Below are 19,879 nucleotides of genomic sequence, written 5' to 3'. Positions count from 1 at the left end.
GTGCTCTGGAACACTGAACTCATGGAGATGTAACACTCCCAATCTTTTAACCTTGCTGGCACAACTCAATTGAGCAGATTGTTGAAAGCAGGCAGGAAGGCAAAATTAAGCATGGTGCATAGTGTGTGCAATGATAACAACCCTGGGATATCAAGCCTAAGAGAACACATCTAAATCTTTGGAGCCTCAGCATTCAAATTTTGTGAGCCAACAGATGGACCCTTGTGCAATATGGGAAAATGACATGTGTATATATAATTATATTGAGATAATCAGACTCAAACATCCTCAGTGTTAAACAATAAATTCTCAGCAAGAGGTCGGGGGGGGGGGGTCTGGCTGAGTTTTTTATAGACCAAACAGCTGCCCCCAGGAGCCAATGAGATATTAAAATATTTGGACATGATTCAGATCCATCTCTCTCTTTGTGGCCCACAGCATGGAATGCAACCAAGAAATGGCTGTTTACTGTTGAATCTCTGTTGCATAAACAAAGCAGCCAAAATATTGCTTCCCTTAGGATTTCACGTTTAAGTCAGCATAGTGGATAGATCTCAGTGATGACAGCAAAACAATTTTTTCATCTGAATCAGTGGAAATTGCTGCAACCGGGTTATATTTGGAACAACACAAGCACATGATGAAAGGTGTAAATCTTTTGAAAACTTTTTAAAATATGCTGGGGAATGTTGGGTTATAGCCTGGAGTGCTGGATGATGGTTGATGGCTCTCCAGATGGCGTTGTGCTCTGAGCCCCCTTCAGCCCCTGCCAGGGATGTTGAGAGTCATAGTCTAATAACATCTGAGGAGTCACAGGTCCCCTTCCCTGCTCTAGATGAATATTACTCTTCCAAAATGAAGACTTTGAGGCAAAATAACAACAGTAACCTCATCATAACTGAACTATGTTCCTTCTCGTGTATCAGGAAGTAATAGCTTCTAAATTAATGCTCCTAAATTTGGGATTGTGGCAGGCTCTACCATAAAGCACAGTGAGGCAACTGCCTCAAGTGGCAGATACTGGAAAGCAGCTGCAACAGCCCTCTGGCTGTCACTCCTAAACCTCCCAGTTATTTCCCTCTGTTGGATGACAGCCTGTGTATGGTATGTACTCTACCCCCAAAAAACCTACCTTAATGTAGTAGGTACTGTTCTGTTACCAGTATTGGAGTAAGATTCAGTGGCCAGTCAGTTTCTATACATGGAATGGCGTGTGTTCCATCTAATCTTTCACCTTTGGGTTGGCTCTGTCTGAGATCAGTCAACAGTGAAGCAATAAGGCACCATTCTCCATTCTGCCCTATAGTCACTACTTGCAGCGCTGTTTCTGTTCCACTGCAGTTCATCTTCTGCCAAAAACTACAATATTTTTTTCACTGTCCACTGTGGCAAAACTGTATAACTTTTGTAAATTAATTTACATAACTAATTTATGTACTGTAAATTATATTCAGGGCCACCGAGAAAGAGTTCAGGCCTCAGGGTGGGGAATAATTCCGGGGGCCCTACCAAGGGTAGAACAGCTAGAAATCTTTACATGGGATATAAAATACATGTGTGCTATCATTTGTATGTTGATAATAAATATGATAATATTCATCCCTGTAGAGAATATTAAGATCCTAATGACTAATATAAATAATATAAGCACCCTCATGATTATTGCTGAACTAGCCATACATTTTAAACATTATACTTGCATGTGTAACTTAACACAATATATATCACACAACAACTTTGTTGTGTTTGCAGGGTGTCCAGTTATGAAAACATACAAATGTGACTGTGTGTAATTAAGATGAGACTGCATTGTACTAGCTAGGCGCAGAAGCAAATGTACATATAGAATCAGAAATACTTGGTGTCAGGGGTTCAGGGAGAGAGGCGCAGATGAGGGAGGAGACAGAGAGCGAGGGGGAAGGATTCCAGGGTGACGAGGAAGAGGACGACAATGACCCAAGATTGTCCATGAGTCCGTCCAGTGAATCGGAGGACTCCCAAAAGGGAGCCCCCCTGGTCAAGCCAAGGGGAGCTAGAGGGGGAAGCAGTCAGGAGCAGGGGAACGAAGGGGGAACCCCCAGGGGGAGTTGGAGATCGGGACCGGCTTCTCCGCCGGAACGGAGTGAAGGGGGTGGAGTGACCAGTGTGTCAGAAGGAGCAGAACAGGAAGCAGAGAGGGGAAGGAGATCGGGGCAAGACGTCCTGCCGGAAGGGGCGGAGAGTAGTACCGAGAGCAGTGTAACTGTCGGAGGGAAGGTCAGAAGCAACGTACGCGTGCCAAGTTCAAAATGGGAGGCGCGCGGAAGTGAAGAGAGTCCTGGGGAGGAGCCTGGTCCCAAAGCGCGAAGGAGGGGGGAGGAGGCGCCAGAGGATTCAGCCTCTGGAGAGTCCCGAAGGGAGAGAACACAGGGGGGCAGAAAGACCCTGCGGAAAAGGAAGGAGAGGAAGAGGTGGACCAGTACAAGCCTCTTAAACTGGTGTAGAGGCGGGACTGACTCAGAGGGGACTTCGGTGGTCTAAGCGTAACAGACGTAGAGCCACGGAGCTCGGATGTAAAGCTAAGAATAAAAGCTTATTCAATAAAAGCTTTTGTACGTAAGCCGGACTGGACTTTGGTCTCTTGTGAGCTGGGACCACGGGTGACTCTGACAGTAAGTCCCCTCTCCTAGAACGCAAAAAATTTTTTTTGCAAAGCTCACGAACGGTAGCGGCCATGAGTGCGGAGGAGCAGCTGACAACACTGCGAAACGCAGTTACAGAACTCACCGCTGCAGTCATTGCATCTCAGAAGAAGAGTGATGAAGCGGAGAAGCGCTGCCAGGACCTGCAAACAAGGTGGGAGCGTGCAAGCAGGGAAGGGTTCCCAGGGTCCAGATCGGAGGGAATTGGACTTGGAAGGCGGGGGGGGGGCAGTCTAGTCACCCACTTCGATGGGAACCTGAAGCACTACCCAAGTTTCAGAGCAGACGTCTTGTATGCACTGCATTTGCTTCGTAATGACTTTAAAGATGAAGAGGAGAAAGTGGGGTTTATTGTGTCTCATTTGCATGGGGAGGCAAGAGCTTGGTTGCGCAATTTGTGGCGCGAAGACGGCCCTGCCCGCCGCGATTCTGATGAATTTATTAAAGCGATGGATGCTTGTTTCCAGTCAACCGTGGATCTTGATCTTGCGCGCAGGGAAATGCACGGGCTGCGGCAAGGCAGAGCCACTGTGCGTCAGTATCATTCACGATTTTTCGCCTTACTGACTGTATTAGGCTGGGAGAAGGACTGCAAACCAGTGAGAGATTTGTTCTGGGAGGGTCTCAGCGGCCCCATAAAAGATGAACTTGCCAGGGGAGACAGACCTCAGACCCTGGAGGACGTCGTGCAGAGGGCTCTTGCGATAGGGGTACGGCACGAAGAACATCCTTGGCACAATGAGGAGGGACGCCAGGCGCGTGCACCGGCAAGGACGCCTCCTTTTCTCCCCAGAGACTTCAGCCAGGCACATCCCTCGCCTCTGGTGCGGCAGGGAGAGGAACCGATGGAAATTGGTGGTGCTAAGGCTCAAGCAACAGCCAGAGTCCCAGCATCCGGTGCAGTAAAGGCGAAGCCTCCTAGAGGGAACAGGAAATGTTACATCTGTGACAGTGCACAGCACATGGCGAAAGAGTGCCCCCAGAGGCTCCAGAAGCACACTGCAGCCTTAGCAACAGTGGCAGCAGAAGTGATGCAAGAAGAGCAACCTCAGGGAAACGACAGTGCCTGGCTGGAAGCAGAGCTGCTGGGGCTCAGCCAGGCGAGTCTGTAGAGCAGTCCCCAGTGCCTTTGCAACGTACAGACCCTTTACCACCCAAGCCAACGGTGCAGCTCACTGCAACACTCCAGTTGCCGAACGGAACCACCCTGGAAGTCCCCATCACGATCGATTCTGGGAGCAACGCGGACTTTGTGGGGGTGCATTTCGTCAAGCAGCATCGCATAGCGCTTCTGCCCGCGACAACGCCTCTAAACGTAGTCACGGTTGATGGCAGGAAATTGCTGGGAGGACAAGTTGTGCAACAGATGCCTCCCATGGTGATGCGGATTGGACATCATAGAGAAGTAATCAGCTTCAATGTCACCCGCCTGTCGGACACGCCTATAGTACTAGGCATGAGTTGGCTGGAGAGGCACAGTCCTGCGATAGCATGGTACCAACGGCAGATCACCTTTTGCTCATCGTACTGTGCTCAACATTGCATCCAGTCCAGCCAGGAGGAGGGGGCGGAGCAGCAGCTGCAACTTGGCATGGTGCAGGCAGTTCCTCGCAAGTACGAGAGTTTCCTGGAGGTTTTCTGCGAGAAGGAAGCTGACCAGTTGCCGCCCCACAGACCTTACGATTGCGCGATCGACCTGTTGCCGGGGGCGCAGCTGCCGACTGCGAAGCTGTATTCCATGTCTGAGGACGAGATGCAAGAACTCAGGGAGTTCATAGAGCATAATTTGAAGCGTGGATTCATCCGGGAATCCAAAGCAGTGGGGGGCAGTCCTGTGTTTTTTGTAAAGAAGAAGGACAGGCCCCAGAAAAGACTCATTGTGGATTACCGGGCCGTCAATTCTATGACCAAGCCCAAGGCCTTCCCCATGCCCAAGATTGATGACCTCCTAGCGACCGTGCGGAAGGGGAAGATCTTCACCAAGTTGGATCTGCGTGGAGCGTATAACCTCATCCGTATCCGGGAGGGCGATGAGTGGAAGACGGCCATGTTCACGCCTCTGGGCACGTATGAATACAGAGTTATGCCGTTTGGTCTCCAAAATGGATCTCACGTCTTCCAAGCCTTTATGCATCACGTGCTGGCGGGGCTCCTCTACAAGAAATGTGTGTGTTTCCTCGACGACATCCTGATCTTTTCGGAATTGCAGGAAGCTCATGAAAGGGACGTGAAGGAGGTCTTGCAGAGACTACGGGAACACAAGCTCTACGCCAAGTTAGAGAAATGCCAGTTTGATGTGACGGAGGTGGATTTTCTCGGCTACAAGCTGTCTGACAAGGGGCTGGCCATGGACAGCGTCAAGGTCCGCGCGGTGTTGGACTGGAAAAGCCCACGCAATCGGAAGGAGGTCCAGAGATTTGTCGGGTTCGCCAATTTCTACCGCAAATTCATCAGGGGTTTTGCAAAGGAGACGGCAGCAATCACGGACACTCTCAGTTCCAAGAAGAAGAAGTTCGCTTGGACGGAACAGGCGGAGCGCTCTTTTAGGAAGCTTAAAAGCCTCTTCGCTTCTGAGGAGCAGCTGCTGCACGTGAATCTGGGCAGACCCATGCGAGTAGAGACCGACGCCTCAGATAGAGCGGTGGGAGCCGTGCTCCTGCAAGAAGATTCCCAAGGAAATTGGAGACCCGGTGCCTTTTACTCCCGAAAGCTCAGCAAGGCGGAGCAAAACTACACCATATGGGACAGAGAGCTGTTGGCCATTCACGCTGCCTTCAAAGCGTGGCGACACTTCCTCATAGGAGCCAAGCACACGGTGCAGGTCCGCACGGATCACAAGAACTTAGAGTATTGGCGCACGGCGAAGCTCCAGAGCCAAAGACATATGCGCTGGGCTGAATTCTTCGCGGATTTCGACTTCAGGATAGAATACATCCCGGGAGATTCCAACGTTATAGCCGATGCGCTCTCCAGGAAACCGCAATACCTCGAGGAAGCGGCGCCAGTGGCAGCCAAGCACATTTTCACACCGCAGGCGTGGGCGTGCGCTGCCATCACAGTCGACCTGGACGCGGTGCGACGTGCGTTGCAAGTGGATCAATTTGCACAGTCCAAGATGGAGGCGCTGCACAGGGGCGGTTCGCAGAGAGACGATGAGTTCCAATTACGCGACGGGCTGTTAACTCACAAAGGGGCCCTCTACGTACCAGGCGAAGAGCTCCGCGCAAGGGTTCTGCAGCAGTTGCACGACGCCCCCAGTGCGGGCCACTTCGGCAAGGAGAAGACAACAGAACTGGTGGCCAGGGACTTTTGGTGGCCCCAGATGCGGGGAGAGATAGCGGATTACGTCGCCAGGTGTGACACTTGTCAGAGGTCCAAGCCAGTGCACCAGAAGCCAGCGGGGTTACTGGAACCGCTGGAGACGCCACAGCAACCGTGGGAGAGGGTGGCGCTGGACTTCGTCACTGACCTGCCCAGCTCCAGAGGCAAGACGGCGGTACTGGTGGTGGTGGACCTGTTCACTAAGATGGCGCACTTCATTCCTTGCGCGAAGGTGGCGACGGCGGAACAGACCGCCAAACTCTTCGTCGACCACGTGTTCAAGGTGCATGGGCTGCCGCAATCCATCCTGTCCGACAGGGGGCGCCAATTTGTTTCTACTTTTTGGCGGAAGCTTCTAGGTATCCTACACGTCAAGATCAACCTAACGTCGGCAAGGCATCCACAGACCAACGGCCAAGCAGAGAGGGCCAACGCGATCATGCAGCAGTACCTGAGGTGTTACGCCAATCAGCGCCCTGCAGCGTGGGTGGACTACCTGCCGATGGCGGAGTTTGCCTACAACAACACGAAGCACGCGTCGACGGGGGTGACGCCCTTCTTCGCGAACAATGGTCGTCATCCCAGAACCTTCCCGGGGTTCGTAACGCCGGGAGGGGGGTGACGCAAGAGGCCGACCAGTTCGCAGCAGAACTGCAACAGGTGCACGAGGAGCTGCGGAGACATTTGGAGCTAGCCAAACAAGCATATAAGGTGCAGGCGGACAAAAACAGGAGAGTGGGAGAGGACATCCAGGTGGGGGACTGGGTATGGTTAGCGGCCCAAGCGATGCCAGCCAAGTCGTTAGCTAAGAAAAAGCTGGGACACAGGCAGCTAGGGCCATACCAGGTGGAGGCTAGGATCAACCCTGTAGCTTTTCGACTGGCCCTCCCCGAAGGTTCCAGAGTGCACCCGGTCTTTCATAGGTCGGTGCTCACTCCCTACAAGACCCCGCACAGGTTTCAGGAGTCTGAAACAGTACAGCACCCACGCACAAAGTCACCCGAGAGGGAGGGGGCGCCCAGGGCCGAACCACTCAACGAGGTCACTGAGATCCTGGACTCGAGATGGGGGGTAGAGGGAGTAGAATACTTTCTAGCCAGAGAGGGTACCCCGGCCAGTGCCAATGTTTGGGTGCCGGACTACGCTTTAGACGAACCTCTTCTGAAAGACGAGTTCCATGCACTTTTCCCGCATAGACCCATGCCAGCCGAGTACTTTGATGACTGGCTCTTTACGCCCACACTTTCAGACAGTACTTTCAGGGGCTTTTCTTCCGCCGAGGAGAGAACGCCAGACTCAAGCCCGCCCAGGGGATCGTGTTCGGGGGTAGACACAGAACCCTCTTATTGGTGGGACGAGCAACCAGAGGAAGACTGGCGCAAGAAATGGCTGACGGGGCCTTGGCAGGCGGCACCAGACGAAGTAGCAATGGAAGAGGGAGCTGAGAACACCTTGGGTGAAGAACCCGAATTCGAACACACATACACCGAGCTGCTAGCAGAGGACATTGAAGTAAACGAACTGTATCCTGCATCTACCTCCGAGGAGCTGCAGCTCCCACAACCTGCCCCCGAAGGGCGGGAGGGGGGAAGGGGGGGCTTCAAGGGGGGGATGGATGTCAGGGGTTCAGGGAGAGAGGCGCAGATGAGGGAGGAGACAGAGAGCGAGGGGGAAGGATTCCAGGGTGACGAGGAAGAGGACGACAATGACCCAAGATTGTCCATGAGTCCGTCCAGTGAATCGGAGGACTCCCAAAAGGGAGCCCCCCTGGTCAAGCCAAGGGGAGCTAGAGGGGGAAGCAGTCAGGAGCAGGGGAACGAAGGGGGAACCCCCAGGGGGAGTTGGAGATCGGGACCGGCTTCTCCGCCGGAACGGAGTGAAGGGGGTGGAGTGACCAGTGTGTCAGAAGGAGCAGAACAGGAAGCAGAGAGGGGAAGGAGATCGGGGCAAGACGTCCTGCCGGAAGGGGCGGAGAGTAGTACCGAGAGCAGTGTAACTGTCGGAGGGAAGGTCAGAAGCAACGTACGCGCGCCAAGTTCAAAATGGGAGGCGCGCGGAAGTGAAGAGAGTCCTGGGGAGGAGCCTGGTCCCAAAGCGCGAAGGAGGGGGGAGGAGGCGGCAGAGGATTCAGCCTCTGGAGAGTCCCGAAGGGAGAGAACACAGGGGGGCAGAAAGACCCTGCGGAAAAGGAAGGAGAGGAAGAGGTGGACCAGTACAAGCCTCTTAAACTGGTGTAGAGGCGGGACTGACTCAGAGGGGACTTCAGCGGTCTAAGCGTAGCAGACGTAGAGTCACGGAGCTCGGATGTAAAGCTAAGAATGTTCTTCAATAAAAGCTTTTGTACATAAGCCGGACTGGACTTTGGTCTCTTGTGAGCTGGGACCACGGGTGACTCTGACACTTGGAAATGCTGTATTCATGGCAAGCCATATTTCAGAACTGTGCATGCATTGAAACATATATTTCATTAAGAATTATATAAAACATACACAAGATAGCCAGGGGCCCTTCTAGACATTACATTATTCCACCCCATTCATTTCAATGCAAAGGAGGTGCAATCCACACATCATTTGTGGACGGCACACAACAGTAATGATGAATACCTATTGTATTCACTAGACTGAGTTCTCTTCCAGAGATGGGACAAATAAGTGAACACTGGCAATTTCAGCTGCCATTTCCATTTTCCTCTCCAACATTCCTAACAGTCGGTGATCCCCACTGTCAAGCACAGCTCTTTGAAGAGGAGCATCACCTTCCAGTCTGCCTCTGACCACTAAGACAGAATTTCTGATACATTGCTGAAAACCCACCACTAAGGAAGATGGGAACTTCTCCTAGTCTCAGACTGCATTCCTCTGACTCACTGAAATCTGATTAGGACCCATATCAAATTAGTCTTGCTCATGCTCTAGAATTTCCCAGTCGGACTTGCAGTTCAAACATTACTCACAGTCAGGCCACAGGGCTGACCACAGGAGTTGGTCAACTCTGCATAAGAGAACAGCCTTTTCATTCCCCTTTGGGTTCACAAAGCACCCAGATGTCAAGGCCAGATTATACCATGAAAAGAATTAAGTGACAAATGTTTTCCAGAAATCTGCTACTCTAGGCTGCAGATTAGTGCATAGGTGTAAGCGTGCTCAAATGTCCATATAAAAATAGCACATCATAAAAAACACTTTTGCCTGACATGCTAGCTGTCAATGTACAAGCAGCTATTTGCTGTTTTTATGAAGGGACATCCAAATCTCATGTGCAGCCTGAAATGGTACAGTCCAGGGAAAGCTTTACCACTTTGTTCTGCCAGCTTTGGCAGAATACCAAAGAGAACATATGATTTCATGCATAGAATTCAGCTAAAGTATTTCAAGGACTGATGGATTTGGGCCCTATCTTTTGGGAATGTTTTGGGGAAGGAGGGGAGTTATAATTTCAAAAGTATTCTGTTACTGTAACAATAGCTTTCACTCTGAATTTACATTATTTCACAGAATCATAGAATTGTAGATTTGGAAGGGGCCACATGAGTGTCATCTAGTCCAACTCCCTGCAATCTTTTTGCCCAACATGGAGCTCAACCTCACAATCCTGAGATTAAGAGTCTCACACTCTACCAACTGAGCTATCCTGTTTCTCCTAATGTACACCACAATTTGCCTAAGTGAAGCTAACATGTAGTCAAATCTGATGCGTTAAGTAGCATTGTGTTATCATTCTCAGCCAGGTGTCAGTTGCTAAGTTTGCCCATAGTGATGTCAGCATGTAGCCAAATGTGATTGGTTATGCAATTTCTCTAACTGGGCATCTAACAAAGCCCATATGTTGCTCCCAGGGTGGACGGAGCCTTTAACTGGTATATAAACATTGGCACACAGTATTTTAAACCCATTTTCACTGGACAGCTGGACCACTTGGAACTCTGGGGAGAGAGATACTATTTCCTCTGCCATCACATTTAGACTTGTCAAGACACTCAGAGTCAATCAACCCCTTCTTCTTCCCTTGCTATTAACTCTAATAGCTGGCTGGGAGTAGATAGCATATCCTTGCATTGTCATCTCTTCCACCCGAGTCTCCTGCAGGCAAATTACATGAAACTGCTTAAGATATTCTACAAAGCCACTATCCATCACTTTGTATGAGTCATAAAGCCTTTGCTTTTCTTATTGTCCCATCTTGCCAAATTCCCTGTGGGGATATTACAATCTTTCTGGTGTCTGCTAAGTCAATACTGGGAGCTCTCTGGCGCTCTCCCCATAGTGCCAGCATCACTACGCCTGTCCATGTCACCAGCTTTACATCTTGAGAATACCAAGTTTTAGCTGTGAATCTATTATGGCACCAAGCAAGTGTCAGTTCCCCTTCCCTAGATGAAAACCTCCTGGGCTCTGTGGGTTTCTTAGGTTGTGTCTGAGTGTTATTTGAGAAGGTGACAAACGCTGGGATCTCAGCTGTCCATTGCCCCCTCCCTTTGCTGCTTTGACCTCCATTTCTGGGCCTGGGTCTCGGGCCCCAACTTCCATTCGATATTGGGGGCCTTCTGTTCCTCTGTCTGTTGCCAAGCTCTGTTTGATACCCTTTCAGCTCAGAAGGAAGATCTCTGTTTGCCAACAAATATATTAGGGACCAGAATCTTGAGACTCAAAATCATGAAAAATCAACTCAGTGCTGCCTCACTGCTTGTATACAGTAAAGGTAAAGGTAAAGGGACCCCTGACCATTAGGTCTAGTCGTGGCCGACTCTGGGGTTGCGGCGCTCATCTCACTTTATTGGCCAAGGGAGCCGGCGTACAGCTTCCAGGTCATGTGGCCAGCATGACTAAGCCGCTTCTGGCAAACCAGAGCAGCGCACGGAAACGCCCTTTACCTTCCTGCCGGAGTGGTACCTATTTATCTACTTGCACTTTGACATGCTTTCGAACTGCTAAGTTGGCAGGAGCAGGGACCGAGCAATGGGAGCTCACACCATCGCGGGGATTTGAACCGCCAACCTTCTGATCGGCAAGTCCTAGGCTTTCTGGTTTAACCCACAGTGCCACCCACATCTCCTTGTATACAGTACATCCACCCAATCACAACACAGGTCATTATATAATTTCAGATGTGCCCCCATAATATCTTGAATGTCCTGGATTATTTCAGTCTCAGACCTCAGTGCTCCTCTAAAGTTTTGAGCTGACCAATTGTGTATGATGACTTTTGGCCTCAAATTCTGGGCAGCATCATGGTGTTCTGGGTGGGCCCCCTTGAGATTTGAGTCCTTGGGAGTAGTTTCTATATCAACCTGTGAACATTGAGTTGGGACCCACTCCCCCTCTGTCACTGGCAGCATCTCTCCATGTTGGAAGGAGCAGCTGACTGACTGCCAGGGGAAGAGCTCTATCAAGTTTGGCACATCATGGCACTGGGACATGCCAACTGAGCTCCCCTGTCTTAGCCTCACCTCCAATTCACTGCTAGGCTCCAATAATTCATCTACTAACAACAGCCTAGGATCAGAGGGAGTCAAATCCAAGGTATTAAATGAGTCCAAGATATTAAATGTGTTATCCAGGGCCAGAGATGCTGATTTGGACCCCAGACTCAAGACATCGATACGTGCATGTGGCCCAGCACCATAGAGGCGACTGGGTGCTTTATGAGATAGATTGGGGGTGCGGAGTAGGGCTGGATAAAACTGCCCATCACTTCTGATTTGCGGTGCTATTTGCAGAAAATGAGCAAGCTCTCAAGGGTGTAGACAGAAGGCGCTTCCTTCTTCACTGCTCGGACTGGAGTCTATTCTCATCTGTGCTTTTGGGGAGCCAGGAATGAGGAGCAGGGGAAAAGGAGGTTCCGGCAATGTTAGTGCGAGCTCCCTCCATCCCGTTGCTCCCACAGCCTCTACCTCACCTGCCTTTCTGGCTGCAAAAATTGCCAGAGTTCCCCCACCCCAACAAGCAGTTTACAGATGTTTCAGAGCCGGAACTTGCAGGTCCCTGTCCTTTCCACCACCCCAGCTGCTGAGGTCTCTGTGCCACCCCAATGCTTACAACATTTATCTTACATTGCCCATTCATGGCAAGGTGGAGGAGGCCAGGAGACAGCATAAGTGCTGCAGTTCTGAAGAGCTGAGTGGGGCTGTTTGCATCCCCATATCCTCTCGAGACCTACACCCCAAGAGAAGATGGAAGCTGCCACAACAACCTGCCCAGGGTGCCACAAACATTTAAATGCAGGCTTGCCATATACCCAAACTATATTGTAGCAACATGATATCTTCCTGATTACTGCTTGCACCCAAATTGGCCAGTATCAGCCAAGCAAATAATCTTGGAAGGTGAAAACACTGTGTGAGGAATAAAAATTGTAGCAGATCAGAAAACAATGGCAACAAACAACCCTGCATTAGTTGCCTAAAAAATAAAATAGGAGAACATTTGGTACAGCTCAGTTCTGCATCTGTTTTAACCCAAAGGTGTATTCTTTGCTGAAAGATGCACAGTGTTCAAAATGCTTTTCAACCTCTGCAGAGGCACAATAAAAAAGAATGGGGTTGTATCCCATGCTAATCCTACTCCGAGTAGGCCCACTGAAATTAATTGACATGGCTGGTTTATGTTCATTAATTTTAATGGGTCTACTCTGAGTAGACTGTGGCCCTGTGCATGCATACATTCCCATTCATTTGCTTGCTATATTCTGGTTGAACTCTAAGTTATTAAGGGTGGAAGAAGCTGCTTGCTCGTTCTTGCATTGTGAGCACTCTGAAAAAACATTTCTCACTGAAGTTATTTTACTTCTAACTATGACTCGTCTGTGCCTGACTTTAGCTGCAGAAATCAGAAGTCTGTTTTGGCTTTGAGCCACTTTGCTCTTCCCGTTTTAATTACTTTGGTGGGAGAAAAGCTCGCAATTCAATCACAGCTGAAATTACAAACTGCCTTGGAGCGCTAACAGCAGAGTCAAGCAGAGACAATGGCAATGTGGAAAGAGGGGGGCATAGCTCAGTGGGATGCAGCATGCTTTGCACAGAGAAGGTCCTATGTTTGATCCCTGTGATTTCCACCTCAAAGGCTTCCAGGCAGCAGAGCTTGAAAAGATTTCTGCTTCCTATCTTGGAATGGATGACTAGTAAAAAGTAAACAAAATATACAAGGTGGACAGATATGCAGCTCAACACAGATGAGCTGGTGGGGAAAGAAACAGATTGAGGGGTCTGGTGGTGGTGGTACCTTCCCCCCTGCTAGGGTGTGGGGTTTTGACAGGTGCCCAGCCATGCCCATCTCTGACGCCAGCCCTGAGCACTTTCTTTTTCAGCCTGAGGGCAGCATCCCCTCATGGGGAACCTTCTGGGAGCCCCATGTCAGTGGTTGGCAGGGCTAGAGCAATGGCAGGCAGATCAATGGATGTGACTCTCACTTTTCTACAGTTGCATGACGTTCCATGCAAAAAGGCACAGGTTTCGGCACACAGCTCCTTCCATCTTCCATTCAGGCAAGCATGAGGAGAACGGCTAAGGGAGCTGGGCATGTTTAGCCTGGAGAAGAGGAGGTTAAGGGGTGATATGATAGCCATGTTCAAATATATAAAAGGATGTCACATAGAGGAGGGAGAAAGGTTGTTTTCTGCTGCTCCAGAGAAGCGGACACGGAGCAATGGTTCCAAACTACAAGAAAAAAGATTCCACCTAAACATTAGGAAGAACTTCCTGACAGTAAGAGCTGTTCGACAGTGGAATTTGCTGCCAAGGAGTGTGGTGGAGTCTCCTTCTTTGGAGGTCTTTAAGCAGAGGCTTGACAACCATATGTCAGGAGTGCTCTGATGGTGTTTCCTGCTTGGCAGGGGGTTGGACTCGATGGCCCTTGTGGTCTCTTCCAACTCTATGATTCTATGATTCTATGAGACATTATCACAGTCGAAGGATACAACTGGGCCCCCAATAATTATTTTTGTGCCCTCCAAATTTGCCGTTTTTAAGGGGGGGAGTTTGTTTTAATAGACTGCTCCTATGGGTCCTCTGCTGTGATGCCATTATGCCAAAAGTTGTGTGTGAGAGAGTGCCAGCCAACCAAACCCCAGATGACATTTTCTTTTTTTAAAAAAGGTCATACCCATTATTACTATTTGGCCACACCCACTTTTATACTTGCCCCATGCCCAGTTTGACATGCAAAGCCTGGCAGGTTGACCAGGAATTAATGTAGCCCTTTGCCTGAAAAGGATTAGCCCCACCTGCTTTAAAGCATCTCTTTCAGATAAAGGGTTCTCCGTGTGGCCATCCTAAATGGCAGACAAATGAATGGGAGATGCTTTGGGCACCCCCTATACTGAGTTCACTCCCTTGACCCTGTAGTGTACCATTTGAGGACATAATTATGCCATGTGCTTTCCTGCCCCCACCAATGGCAGCCAGAGATGAGGAAACCCATGATGTGTTGTTGAGTGCAGGCATTGTGAGAGCTGGGGAAGAAGGCATGAAGCTGGGATGTCCTATGTCTGCTGCATTCCCTCCTGGAAAGAGATGAGTTTTGCCAGTTATACATGCTCTGGCACCATCACTTTTGTTTTTTCCAGGTGCATGAGAAAGAAGGAAACTGCCTTATCAGTTTCAGATTATGGGTCCATCTATCTCAGTATTGTGTACACTGACTGAAATCAGCTCTCTAGGATTTCAAACAGGGGACTCTGCCACCCCTGCAACTGAGCTATTGCGTGTCCTGTTCTTTGGAGCCTTTGATGGGTTGTTTATGATAGTCAATTTGTTTAAATTATCTGATTTTAATAGCTTTTTAAAAAAATAATATTTATTAAAGTTTCAACCATTACAAAAAGAAAAAATAAACATACCACATTAAACATTAAACAAAAACAAAAACAAAACAACACATCACAATGTAAAAAAAGAAAGAAAACAGAGAAATAAAACCCATTAAACAAAAACAAAAACACAAAGAAAAATACATCAGATCTCCTCATTACTATTCTTTCATTAACTTATTTTCTTGACCTCCTCACATCTCCCTTTTTTGTATTCTAGGTCGATTATCTATTTCAGCAAGTCCTTTCCCTCTTTTAAAATTTTTGTCCTGTAAATTGTCTTAGTTAATGTGGCTTTACTTTTCCTCCTTTCACCAATTAACAGTCAGTTATTACATAAAAAAATTTTTTTAACCTTATTTTAACGTTAAAACTAAAATACTTAACTCCTTATAACATTTCTGCTAAATCCATAAAATATCAATCCACCAATTTTCTATCACTCATTAATTTTGCAATATTTCTATATATAAACTTTAAGTCTTTCAATCTTCTTCCATCAACTCCTCTCCCTGGTTTTGGATTCTGCCAGTCCTTTCCGTCAATTCCATATAGTCCATCAACCTTGATTTTAATAGCTTTTTTATTTGCATTAGTTGTCTTTTTCAGCTGCCAGGTTACTGAATATGTATGTGACTTCCACTGTTTGTTCATTAGTGCATTTATATTTCATTCTAGTTTTAATCATTTTATTGTAAGCCACCTTAAGGCTGTTTTTATTTATTTCTGTGGATAGTTCTATCCCACAAGGCATGAGAGGGAAGGCAAGAAGTAATTGAAGAAATGAGTAGCTAAGTAAATAATGCATGGATCTGCCTTATAAAACTTTGACTGATCCAGAATACATCAGCTAGGTTAAACACTCAGACTCACCAGAAATTTATTTGGGGAAGACAAGAACTGTAACTCAGTGGAAAAGAATTTGCTTTCCATGCAGAAGGTCTCAGGTTCAGTCCCCGGCCTCTGCAGGTAGCCCAGAAATGTCCTGTGTCTGATCCCTTGGGAGCAGGTGCCAATCAGCTGCCTGGTTTGCATGTCACAGTAAGTCAAAACATGTTTTAGTGTGGATGTGCAAGTGTGCGGCCTCCTAGGAAGGAGATCACAGCTGCTTCACTGCTCCTTAGCTATTCTGCTACTGCACCATGCTGAGCTAAGCCATAGCTGGATTTGAACATTGTATGAGCATTGGCTCATGGTTACCTTTTTCCAGACTTAACCACCAGCTGTAACCAAGATTTGTGGATTTAGTCTCTGTGAAATGTGTGTGCCTAGTACCAGCAATGTACCCTCCAATAGTACCCGCCAACATTTCTCATTCCTCCCATTTCATCTGAGTAATGTTGGAGGCTATGCTGCCCCTTTGCCATATGTGTTTCTGCCCCCCCATAGTTCTTAATCCCCCCCCCCGCAGCTGACCTTCATTGTCCCCCACTTGTTTGGTGTCCCTCAGCCACCACACAGAACATTTCCCACCAGAGGAAGGGTGAGTGCCAGCACCACATCAGTGGGTTGCAGCACACTCATTACCTGAACAGGTACTTCTGGGAGTGGGACGCCTTCCCCCCATCCACTCATCCCTTCGCAATATGGGATTATGTGATGAGTGGATGGGTATCTGTGTCTGAGTGTGTGTCCGTCTCTCTTCTGCCCTGTAGCTGCCCCTGTGTTTGTGTTTCTGCTGCCTCACCCATGCAGTCTCACTCCCCCTCCCCAACTGACCCTCCTTGACCCACCATTTTTGTTCCCCACCCCACCCCACCCTGCAGAGCATTTTAGTGAGAGAGTTATGCATGTGCTTCAGTCTCCCACAGTGAAATAAACAGGACTTAGAAGCTGAACTTTAGCCATCTTGATCTCCAGAGACGTAATTGAATAATGTGGTGCTGGTGGGCACAATCAAAAACTTTATCCCCTGCCATCACTTTTTTTCTTAACTAGTTGATAATCAGGAATCGTGCTTCTATTATTTCCAGTAATGGTTCATATATTTTCAATTCCAGGTTCTTTCTTTCCCGAGAGCAAGCCCTCAGAGACAATTTTTAAAATCGCATTTTGGCTGGGATATCTGAACAGCTGCATCAACCCCATCATCTACCCTTGTTCAAGTCAAGAGTTTAAAAAGGCATTCCAGAATGTTCTAAGGGCCCAGTGCCTCCCACCACGGAGGTACTCAGCCAACAAATATTCCCTTAGCTTCAACCTCAATCATGCAAGCAACCACGTTGCCGAAGCTCCAAAAGACGTTGTCCGCATCCCTGTCGGCTCTGGAGAAACCTTCTATAAGATTTCCAAATCGGACGGTGTCTGCGAGTGGAAACTCTTCTCGGCCATGCAAAGTGTGTCCACCAAGAGCACAGCCTCCAGGGACAAGGCCAGCTGTGTGACAGCCAAAGTCAAGAGCAAAGGTTTCCTGCAGGTGTGCTGCTGTGCAAGAACATCAGGGGAAAACATGGCAAAGGACCAGAAAGTGCCCACCATTAAAATACACACTGTCTCTGTCAGCGATAACGGAGAGGATATTTAAAGGCATCCATCATTCCGGTGGGACCAGAAGAGGTTTACATGCAGTACTTCAATATGGGCAGCCTAAGGAGGGGACTGCTTTTAATGGGGTAATACAGAAGGGAGAATGCCAGCAAGGGAATGATACCAACGTAGAACAAAGCACGTGAGCTTCAACTGAATCCAAGTTATTGAGGGAATCTCAGGCAAGGTGATTTGAATCCCATTGAAATCTGTGGGGTTCAGAAATGGGACCACTTGAGGCTGGACTTCTTCAAGCGATTCTGCTATTATTTCCTTGCTATTTTCAAGGCTCTGAGGTTCAGTTAGTTTTATTTACAATTGTTTAGCCATTGCGCTCTTAACTTTGGGGGGTGGGGTGGAGGAAAGTGTTGTGGCGTGTCCTACAATTGAAATCTATGAATATCTGTTATTGGTTTCAACACAGAAACTTCTTTCTGGCTCTCCACTTCTATGTCGTGGAGTAACTTCATACACCTAAAGGGGGAATTTGACAAGGCGGAACCATGAGTTAATTGGAGAAATGTGATAGTCTTTTAACTTGACTCCTTTCTTTTTGTTGATTCCAGTCCTGTGAAACTTTGGACCATATAGCTTAAAAGACACCAAAAGAGTAAGGGTGGGGGACTTCAGTCCCAGGATCAGAATGCAACCCCCTAGGCCTCTCCAACCAGCCTTTGGGCTCTTCCTGTGGTACATCCCTTCACCCGGCCTCTAGTTGGCCCTCCTCCATACATCCCTTAATTGTTTTTGCCAGGCTAGAATATGTGATTGAACTGTGATAATGCCTCTTGCTTGCCTGGATGGAGAGGTCTGGGGACAGGAGACCTCTGACATTTGTATGTCTGGAATATAATCTACTGCACAAAGACAAGGCACAGCCATTGCTCCCTCCACTTTTGCCTCTGGCCCTGCCCACTACTGGCATGTGGCCACTGGAAGGTTGTCCATAGAGAAATGCAGCCCTCGAGGATGCGGGGGGGGGGGGCTTTCCCACCTTTGCAATAGGGAGTACACAGCTCAGAACTGGCCCTGATTCTGCACTTGTCAACAACTGTTCAGAAGCTTGTGTACCCTTCATATGAATGGCAGACTTGCTGAGAACGGCTCCTTCATCCCATGTGGTCAAAATGTGGGAGGGGAAAACACTACAACCACATAGGCAAGGAAATCATATGGGGGTCTATGATAACAAACCAGTACGCTCCCTCCTTCTGGGGTGCTAATCAAGTGGACTAATCCATATGATTAGTTCTGGGCAAGTAGTTATAATATTCACTCATAGGACATCATCAAAGAGAAGCAGCTCCCACAATTTGGTGCAGATGTGAAGTGGGTCTTATTCCCTCTCCCTCTCATTGGGACCATTTCCTTATTCCGAAAGCGTTTGCAAAAATCTCTGTGTATCATTTTGAAACTTCACCTTCTCTGTGTTCCTCTTTGTTGCCTGCCTTGTAGTGCTGAAGTGCAGCATGTAATGGTGGAAAATATTCTGTAGCAAAAGAATGTACCTTTGTCATAATAATGATGCCAAGAAACTGCCCTCTGAGTTTGTGGAGCAATTCCCAGCCCCTTCATCAACACCAGTTGCCTTTCCTTTGTATTTGTTTGACTCCATCCCATCCCAGGGGCCACACCTGTTCCTTCAATAGCCTACCTCAGGTCTCTCCTCTTTAGGTCCTTCAATCCCTTTTTGCTTCCTTTTGGGATTTCCAACCATTATTGTTGTCATACACACTCACTTAGGGTACACGTGCAATGTGAAATAATTGGAAACTGTGGAGATTCATATTACAAGGTTGCACCGCAACACTGGTCCATTAGGGCAAATGGGGCACTGCCCTCACCCAGCCCCTCTTACATCCAACCACCCCGAGGGGAGGCCTGTGCTGTTAGGTCTCTCCTCTTTAGGCCCTGCAGAAGTCAGCAGGAAGGAAGATTGAGACAAAACCAGAATTAGTTGGCTCTGCCTTTCATTGTTCTGGCTCCGTGTACCATTGGCCTCCCTGCCTTCCACCCTACCAGTCCAAATGGGCACTAGCCAGCACTGCACTGCAAGGCAGCCTTTTGTAATTCTCACTTGCAGAATTCTGGGGCAGCAGGATTTACTAAGGCACCAATGAAAGAGAGGTTCAGATCCATATGATGTGGGTTATTCATTATGGGGATACTTGTTGAACCATTGATAAGACTAGGGTTTAAGGCAGCCTTTGCCACAAGTCAACATCAAAGATTCGATCTGTTTAAATCATGTGCTGGAGATTGGAGAACATGGTTATTTGGAGACATCTCAAGGAAACAGAAGTGAAAGTGCATGAAACAGTGATTTAGTAAGATTCAGAGTTTGTCCACATTTCTGCTTGTCCTGTGCCTAGAAAGCATGAGTCCAAGAGGTCTTCCACTTGTCTCATGTTTCTAGGCATGGGTCTGAGCAGTTTTCTGTTTGTCTCACTGCATTCCCTGCAAAAACCCACTCTTTACTGCTGAACTGAAGCAAACTTCAATTTACAGTAAACTTGAGTGACATTCAGGTTTGATGGTGTCACAAA

The 19,879-nt window shown here is 48.3% G+C and overlaps 1 protein-coding gene across 3 annotated transcripts in view; it reads left to right on the top strand.

Moving 5' to 3' along the window:
- Positions 1-19,581, top strand: part of ADRA1A (adrenoceptor alpha 1A) — a 60,740-nt gene extending 41,159 nt beyond the window's left edge. For all 3 annotated transcript variants that reach the window (XM_081843318.1, XM_081843319.1, XM_081843317.1), the window contains exon 3: positions 16,808-19,581. In XM_081843318.1, coding sequence (XP_081699444.1) covers positions 16,808-17,331 — 524 coding nt within the window. In that variant the 3' untranslated portion in view covers positions 17,332-19,581. The remainder of the gene's footprint in view (positions 1-16,807) is intronic.
- Positions 19,582-19,879: the final 298 nt, after the last annotated feature.

This window comes from Podarcis erhardii (genome assembly GCF_964252035.2).
Source record: "Podarcis erhardii genome assembly, chromosome: 16".
Taxonomy (NCBI): domain Eukaryota; kingdom Metazoa; phylum Chordata; class Lepidosauria; order Squamata; family Lacertidae; genus Podarcis; species Podarcis erhardii.
Note: the sequence above shows the minus strand (reverse complement) of the source record. Positions and strands in the feature narration are given on the sequence as shown.